Source organism: Platichthys flesus, chromosome 8 (genome assembly GCF_949316205.1).
Source record: "Platichthys flesus chromosome 8, fPlaFle2.1, whole genome shotgun sequence".
Lineage (NCBI taxonomy): Eukaryota > Metazoa > Chordata > Actinopteri > Pleuronectiformes > Pleuronectidae > Platichthys > Platichthys flesus.
In genome coordinates, this window is record NC_084952.1 from 3168044 (window position 1) to 3177210 (window position 9167).

The 9167-nt window shown below is 46.3% G+C and overlaps 1 protein-coding gene across 1 annotated transcript in view; it reads right to left on the minus strand.

The window, feature by feature from the left end:
- afg2a (AFG2 AAA ATPase homolog A) overlaps positions 1-9073 on the minus strand; it is a 95301-nt gene extending 86228 nt beyond the window's left edge. Inside the window, exons 1-10 of the mRNA XM_062393553.1 lie at positions 8836-9073; positions 8048-8172; positions 7786-7943; positions 7168-7226; positions 6181-6837; positions 5923-6052; positions 5758-5814; positions 5547-5670; positions 3363-3464; positions 3001-3154 (exon numbers count right to left, since the gene is read on the minus strand). Of these exons, the coding sequence (XP_062249537.1) occupies positions 3001-3154; positions 3363-3464; positions 5547-5670; positions 5758-5814; positions 5923-6052; positions 6181-6837; positions 7168-7226; positions 7786-7943; positions 8048-8172; positions 8836-8998 (1729 nt within the window). The 5' untranslated portion in view covers positions 8999-9073. The remainder of the gene's footprint in view (positions 1-3000; positions 3155-3362; positions 3465-5546; positions 5671-5757; positions 5815-5922; positions 6053-6180; positions 6838-7167; positions 7227-7785; positions 7944-8047; positions 8173-8835) is intronic.
- Between the last annotated feature and the right edge of the window lie 94 nt (positions 9074-9167).

The window sequence follows — 9167 nt, forward strand, 5'->3', positions numbered from 1 at the left end:
ACACACATTTTGCATTAACGTAAAACTTTTCATAAACACGTTTCGCAGGAGAAAGGAGCCGTCAGGTAAACATGGCGTCTTCCGTCTTCAAACCGAGACGCATTCCTGCTCCTTCTCTGCAGGTTTTTAAAATCCTTCCTTTCATCACGGGATCACGGCGTCTGACCTGGATTCCCTCGGTCAGTGCACACGATGTAAAGCGCAGGTTTTCTTAATAATTTGAGCGCTCATTGGAGGCTTACGGGGGGGATTTGAGGTGACCTTGATGAAACGGCCTTTTAATGGATGTGGTACGAGCGCGCTCTTGCATTACATTGCATTCGACAAACCGGCCGATCGGCTGTAATTAAACGATTATAGAACACATCTGTCGTCAAGAAGTTGTTTCTGGGGCTCTGAACTGGACAAACAAAAACTTTCCCTGATGACGTCAATAGTTCCATCCGTTCTTACGCACTCACGAAACAGACACACACAAATACACACATACACAAAACACAGTAAACAGCCCCATGGCCTCTTCATCCTTCCCTTTGCTTTCTGCTGAGGTAAAGAATTGATTTAAATCGTATTCTCTGATCTATAAGCAGGTTGGTATTGTACTAAAGGCAGGATGTGACCCCCCCCCCCCCCCCCCCCTGCCCACCCCCACCACCTACACAACCTGCATCTTGTCTGTGTGTGTTTGTGTGAGTGCAGCGAGCCCCATATGTGCGTATGCGTGCCTGCTCCTCTGCAGCTGTGCAAGGTGGATCTTGTGCGTGACCCCTTGCGTGTCACAGCCGTTGCGGTGTCCCCCCCCCCCCCGGTTTGTATTTGTCAGGAAGCGGCCGGTCGGAGCGTACGTTCCCGCGGCAGCTCATTGTTACCTGAGCGGCAGAAAGGAAACAACTGCAGTTCCTTCTCTGTGTGTTGTTTTTGTGCCTCGTTGGCTTTTGTTCCTTTCAATGAAAAGCACGGGAGGAAAAAACACACACACGTCGACCTGTGGGTACATGTGTGCGTTGTGTGTCCGTTGTTTAATGTGCCTTCAAGCTATGTGTGTGTGGGGTGGGGGGGCTGGAGAGGCTGGATGCACACACACACACACACACTATTCACAAGTCTTCATCTTTGCTCTCCACCTTCTATCAACAAAGGATGAAATGATTACGTGCTGGTAATGTTATAATTATCACCAGTTGCACAAAACCTCTCAGTGTTTTTCAGCTCGTTGCTTTGGTTTCGATGTTTTTGGTTAAATTCCACCGCTCTCACAGAATGACACTGTGCGTCCACCGGGGCCCAGCGGCCCCCAGCAGGTCAATCAAGCCTCCTTTGCAGCATGATTGATTTAAACACTTTTCTGTTCTCCAGGTTGATGCTGGAGGAAGTTAATTCTCTTTCTTTGAATTCTGGAGGTCAGTGAATCCTCCCTCATCTGGAAGCTAGTTCCCTAACTTCATATTAGAGAAGTTGAGATACTTTATACAAATCACTTTTCACTTGATGGATCAAAGGATGTTATGTAAGGTTTAATAATGACGTTTATTCATGCACTTTTACATTATTGTTAAATTTGTTGAATGTGAATGAAGCTAAAGGTTGTGACATATAAACTTCAGATAGTAAGATGAATGTTTTGTTCTGCTGATTTGTCAGATAGATATTCATCATTTGCATGAAGCCAGACTCTTTATATCTATTTCACATCACTTTGTATTATATCTGTGCTTTATAATAAGTTTGAATGAGTCCAGAGTCAGAAGGTGAAGCCTGAGCGAAGCCTTAACTGAATCCTGAGGATCTGTTTGCTCGCCCGTGGTGTTCTTGCGAAGGCCTGTGTTTGTTCAGTGATTTGTGTTTTGGAGATTTTGGGGGAAGCGAGCACAGTCAACGGGGTTGGGGAGGTTGTTGTCTCCCTCCGGGGCGCGAGGAGGTTTCTCCGAAAACACTGCCAGCCACGTCTGGACCTCTGCGGACAGTAAATCACGCTCTGCGCCGGAGCGCTTCCGCTCAGCAGCCCTGGCTCCCGCCTCAGCTGGAAATGCAATATGCCACGTACCCCGGCCCGGGGACCACCCAGCATGCACATGGGGTCACACACACACACATGGAAAAACAAACGTGCATGTGCTCGTGCAATCACACACCCCCCCATAATCAAACACATGTAGATACAGACGTATACAAGCCGGCGTGTTTGTCCTCGGGATGTGAGGTGGATGGCTTGTGGCGGTAGGAGTGAGGGGGCCGAGGAATTTCACAACAAGTGGTGGTTTCAGTGGTTTCGCTCACTGGGATCTGAAAACCACAGAAACTCCCGACTTCCTCTTTTGCAAAAAATATCAAAGGCAGCTTGAGAGTCTGTGTTCAAAGTGAGTCGGACTCCAAGAAGACATCGAGAAATAGTTATTAAAAACTAATTTAGGGAGAAATGGGTCGGTAGGAATTGTGGTTTGGGGTCAGCGCTGCAGGAAGAGGTGGGGGGGGGGGCTCTGACTAGCCTAGAATGCTAATGCTCAGTAACGAACTGTTATTTGTTTTGCCGTTTCTGTTTGTTGGTTGAACGCCTGAGTCCCTGAGGCAAACCAAACTGCTAAAGATGGTGGGTGCACATTTTTCGGCTCACTGCCACGTGCAGCTTCATTTTGGTTTTCCCAAACGATGTCGGTTTCTGGAAGACGAGCGAGGCAGAAAGAGCAACAACGATGTTTCACAACTGCTCCGAGGGGATGAGGATGTTTTTCTTGGTTTATCCAGCATTTTTTTATGATGCCGATTTTCATGACTTCATCAACATCTATCGCCGACTTTCTAGTCCCAGTATCTATCAGAGTCTAAACTCACGTTTGAAAATATCCCTTTTGAACTCTGGGCACCAGGTTATGTTCTGTGTTCCCTTCCTGTTCAAGCAACTTATTAAATGTATTTAATAATTCAAGCCGTTTTATTTTCCTTATTGGGTCGATTAAGTGATGAAATAAGAGGTCCAATAAGTGACAGACAGTGTTTACTCGCCTGCTTCCTTGCAAACAGCTGCGAGGTCTGCGCCGACGTATCCGTGAGCGGCGTCTGCCAGCTGCACCAGCTCCTCTGTGGTGGCGCTGCACGCCACCCGACTCAGCTGCTTCTGCAAGATGTCTGCACGCTCCGCCGCCGCAGGAACTCCCACCTGCCACCACGGAAATAGAGCATCATTCCACGTTAGTTGAAACCTTCAAGGATTGTTTTTGTGATTCTAGCCTCAACGAAGATCAAGCTGGGGAGTGTGGAATTAAATCTAGTGGCCTCCAGTGGGTAGTATGAAGGAAATAACTAGTTATCAATCTATTACAGGACATTCACCAGGTTCCTCTGTGACAGGTCCTGGTAATACACACCTCCAGCTCCTTGTCAAAGCGTCCCGGTCGCCGCAGGGCCGGGTCGAGGGCGTGGGGCCGGTTGGTGGCCCCCAGGACCAGCAGCTGACCCGAGTGGCCCTCCTGGAAGGACAGGAAACAGAGCAGAGAAGAGCTTTATTTACGAATATAACGTTTTAACGTGTGAATTCAGACAAAGGATTATTCACTTCTTACTGTTTGTAGCTCATTAGACAAAAGCAGTCAATTAGATTTATATGAGTCGATAAGTGATCAAGCTAAGTGATGTTGCTGGAATCACATCAGGGACGGTGCAGTGCTTTGGTTTTTGGTCTTAAAGCAACACTGTGGATAATTAGAGACTTTTCACCCTGATCGTCAGTTCTCTGTGACTCTGGTGAGAGGGTTCGATCTCCTATGAGAAGAACAGACCGAGAGTCACAGCTTCTAGTGTCAGAATCAGCTCCAGCAAGTTGAACAGTGAGGCTGAACTGAGATCAGTTTATAAGACTTTAGAAGTTATTAAAAAACAGAGTTTATCTCCAATATTCAGCAGGAAACTTTCATTATATCTAAACAGAGTTTTGTTATAGTCGCAGCTCTTCTGGTTCAGGAAGTAGAGGATCATGGGTAATATTGGTTGTACAATTGTTTTATTACAGTAAGTGATAAGAGATCAAGAGATTGATAGACTTTGTTTTTTCTCTTTACTTGAAAACCACTCAAATCGCTTGGACACTCAGAGAATGAATCACCACGTGTGGCTGCAGGGGGCGCTGTTTCTCAGTTTAAAGAAAGAAGGCAAAACACATGTTAATACTCGAATAGTGCCAAACATTACGCTTTCCAGTCTTAATAACTTTGGAATGTTAAAAATGAGGTTAAGCGAGTGAGTGATAAACACCAGGAAGTAACACAGCTGTGTATTTACTGTAACTTCATGACCACACATCTGTGACTCACTCCATCTTTCAGGGTTTCATATGTTTAAGAGCGGGAGCAGGAGGAGGAAAACATTTCTTTACATTCCATTACCCAATCAGAGCTGATGACCTTGAATCCTCTGGTCTGGAAAACAGACGGGAGCGGGGAGCAGGTGGGGAGTCGCTGTATCTGCGTAACATCACCAAACCGAATGAGGCCTCTTTTGCCAGGGGACACAGAAAGGTAGTTGGCTGATAAAGTCATGGCAAATTGGCAGGTCATGGCAACCTTGGGTGATTTCTTTCCCAGGCTCCCACTGGCCGTGCATGTGCATGTGCATGTGCATGTGCATGTGCATGTGCATGTGCATGTACATGTGCGGGGAAGGGATCATCCTTTTTCTCATCAGACGCTCAAAGTGCGCTCGGTGGACAAACCGCGCCCCAGAGACACAGCCCACAGCGTCTGAAGGACGTCCAGCGCGGAGATGCTTTCTCCGAGCCGTGTTTCCGATGAGGACGTTTCCTCACGGAGACGTGTTCTCCTGACCGAGCAGCTGCTGGACAGTGTAACACAGACCATCTTGCAACAGGCTTTTTTTTCCGCTGTTAAGAAAATATTGTTGCATGATGGCGTGGGGCGAGAACAGCCCGATTAAAAAGGAGGCACTGATGTGGTGCTTATAAAAACTTAACGATTATTTTAACCAGACGAGAGAAGATGCAGTTTAAATGGAGGAACTGAAAAACTAGAACGAGCAGAAACCACCGCCTAGGCCCGACTGTGCCCTCATATAGCACAGACTTGATCCCTGACATATCTCTCCGTCTGTCAGTGGCTCATAGACCTTAAGAACCGTTCTTCTTATCAGCTTCACACTTGGCCTGTGTATTGATAAGGCCCCAGTAAAGTGCGGTTTGGCGACCAGAGCTGTGCAGCAGCAGCTGCTGGGATTCTTCAACGCAAGTGACGTTGACCATCATGAAAAAACCTTGCGTTCGACAACACTGAGCTTCGGATGAACAGGTGATCGTCTCTCAGTGCAGCAGATGTGACGCTTTACTTCTTTTCTTCCATGTCTCATCCTTGGACCAAGTTTCAGGATAATTTGTTCAGTCGTTTTTTGCGTTATCTTGCTGATAGTATTCTTCAACGACTGTAAATTAATCTACTAACTCAAATGTTTACTGTGGGATTTTAGGAGTTTAGTCAAGAATTAATAGATTGTTCACAGTTCCACTGAAACCAGTGCTGACACATTTCTTTCCAGAGGAAACTTACTGAGCCGATCCCGTCCATCAGAGTCAGGAGAGAGGCCACGACTCGTTTCTCCACCTCGTTCTGCGCCCCCTCTCTCTTCGGGCACAAGGCGTCCAGCTCGTCGATGAAGATGATCGCTGGTTGTCTGACAAACCAAAGATCAACGTGAGAAACGTGTTTATTCACAGACGATGGAAATGACTTATAGTTAATGAAGTTTAATGAAGTTTACCTCTGAGACGCTTCAGTGAATATCTGCCTCAACCTTGCTTCTGTTTCACCGTAGAACCTGAAAGAATATAAAAAGTACAAATGATAAATATATATCTTTAATTTAACGAAATGACTTCACATGCTGTTATATATAAAGATTAAAATCCTAACACATATTCCTCACTTGCTCATGATCTCCGGGCCGTTGATCACCGTCATGTGAGCTCCCACCTCATTGGCTATGGCTCGTCCAATCATAGTCTTACCTGTGCCCGGGGGGCCATACAGCAGAACTCCTCTGGGAGGTGGGATCCCTGCAGTGAAAACACAGTTAACTCTCTTCCAGCTCGTGTCTGTAACTCTACATCGTGACGAGAGCAGCGTGGGCATCTGGCGGCCAAATGTTTGGAGGTGGACTGATGAATGGCGCCGCCTGACCCACCGTAGTTTCTGAACAGCTCAGGGTGTTTGAGAGGAAGCTCGATGGTCTCTCTGATGACATCCATCTGGCTGCTGAGCCCACCAATCATGTTGTACGTGACCTTTGACCTCTTGGCTTCTGCATCTGGATCCTCCCGCCCTGCTCTGTGTCTGAAACTCACTTTCGTGGAGCAGGAGAGCGAGTAGAAGGTGTCAGTGTTCAGTGCACCACCAGGGGGAGCTGTGGGGACTTTCGCTGTCTGCTCTGGTTCAAGGGAGCTCTCCAGGCAGACAACGTTGTCTCCTGACCCTGCAGGAGGATTCTGGGAGTTGTAGGAGGGGCTGCAGGGAGCAGGGGATGGGGAGAGGGAAAGGAGTGGGATGGGTCGGCGTGGGGTGCTGGCTGTAGGACCAGGCCCTCCAGGCGTGCCCGGTGCCCCCTCTGCGCTGTTATCCTCCACTGTGAGCATGCTGAGCTGCAGCGAGAGGTCGACAGACGTGGAGTCCAGCACAGACGTGTTCACAGACGACTCCTCAGTGTCTGGACCTGCTTCTGCAGGAGGAGCTGGTCTCTGGACGGTGACACCATCCTCACCTCTGATGGATTCCACCCGGAGACTGCATGAGCGGCCAAAGTAGGTCAGGGAGAGGACGTTTCCTGGAAGAACGATGTTCCCCGCTGCCATGAGAGAGACACACCAGGAGACTTGAACCAGCTCAGGAAACAGAGCAAACTAAAATCACAGTATACTTTCTGTATCGTTGAAAAAGAACTTCAACCACAAAGACATTCAAAACTGTGCAGGAAGCCAAAACAGTTATCTTGAAAAATAAAACGTACTTTAAAGCCCCATGGACGTCGGTCATAATTAAAGTCCAGTTAATTAAATTAACTTTAATTAAGACCTACGTATACATATTTAAGACCTAGTGCATAATAGTAAGTAAGACTATTTACAGGTTAAAGACATTTTCTGCAAGTAAACAACAGAATATAACAGGAACTGACCCAAAGATCTCAGGAGGAAGTTCTTGAACTCATCAGTCTCTGGTGCGTTGTCTTTAGACCTGAACGAGACCAAAGAGGACGAAGACAAAGATGAAACATCCACAACATACATACGATGACTAAAGTAAGCACAATTGAACAGTAATAACATCACATATAAACAGATGCACAGTATTTTAACACTTAGACTGTAGCTGCAAAATACAGCCAGCAGATGGCAGCATAACCTCAAAAACGATGCTCTTAGCCAGTATGTGTCTTCTGAATCAGAATTATTTTTACTGCCACGAATATTTGCATATGTAGGAAATTGCCATGGTGTGGTTGATGCACTTTACATGAAAACAAAACACCATATATACAGTAAGAAACAATAAGTTATGGGTGGGCAGAGTCAGCGTGATGTAATGTGTCTTTAGATTCATTTTAAAAGACACACAATTATATTTCTTTTCCTCTTGTTTCTTTCTACAACATCACATCAACTTCAACAAGGTAAATTTGCTTTAGTAAGACACTTGAGATGTGTTGATAACAAGAGAGAAGCACTGACTTTTAAATAACATGTTCATTACGGAGCGTGGGGCTTTGAGTCAGTGAGAACCAGCTGATCTTTACCTGTTGGTGAGAACCACCTCTTCAGCCTGAAGCACGGCTCCACTGATTGGCTGCAGCGTCACCGCGTCGCCCGACTTCACTCCCAGGTTCGTCTGGGCACTTTTCTGAAGACCGACTTTCCCACCTGGAAAGGTTGCGGTCGGCCATCCCACACACACCTGTGAGAAGAGACAGAGCAACGTTCAATGATACACTAACAGCATTTGTAATATAAATGTTCAAGGCAGTGATGTAAAGTCATTGATGGTGAGCGGGGGGGGACCTCTTGTTGTCCTCTGGGGGCCGTCAGTAGAACCGGTCTCCCGATGCAAACACCGGCCGACTTCAATGAACCCAGGCTCAGCTGGGCCAAAGTTGATCTGCAGGTTTTGGGTGTTTTGTCATCAGCTGTGAAACAAAACACAAAATAATGATTTGAAATCAGGAAGTTGAAAAACAAGACAAGTTGACATTAATTAAAAACAATACCAATCTTGTTTACATGTGTTTATGTTTACTGAGCATGTATTAATCAACTTCCTTTGAGCAGGTGTAACTCTCTTAAATATTTATTCATACTCTATATGTATATAGGCAATATTGACAAATCACAATTAGTATGTGAACTTTAACCGTGTGCAACATCCATCTCATCCTAAGTCTTAAAACACCATTAAAAACATTTTTTTAAACAGTCTTTGTGGCATAAAACGTCCTTTTTGTGTTTCCCTGTTGTAGTGGAAACAGAAAAACAACACAAAGAAAGACTTTACACTAAAAATGAAGAAGATATTGATTGATTTGTCTGTGTCACAGCTGAAAAACCCATTTGGCCTCAGTCTGTGTTTCAGGTTCAAACCCATCAGCTTGAACTCAGAGAGAATCTGCATCAGGTGTCTTATATTCATCCAGATGTTGACACACACACACACACACACACACACACACACACACACACACACACACACACACACACACACACACACACACACACACACACACACACACACACACACACACAAACACACACACCCACACACAAACACACTTCTAAATGAGTGTGACTCTCACCCTTGTCGATGAAGTCGATGACAGTGAAGAAGCAGCTGGTCCTGCAGCTTCCGGCCTCGCGTCCCGGGGTCTGGAGGCTGGACGAGTCGCTGGAGCTCAGGGGGACAGAACTGTCTCCTTCACTCGTCCTCTTCGATTTGCTTTTACTTTTCTTCGAGGACATGATGCCGGTCTCCACGTGAGACTGAGGACATGTGTAAACACGGAGGAGCTGCAGCGACAACTTCCTGGTTACACCGAGGCCCCGCCCTCTTCTTTACCGTAAACACCCTGCTTAGAAATCTCCTGCAGGCCAGTTTCATTTACATCAATTGAAATTTTTAATAACTACA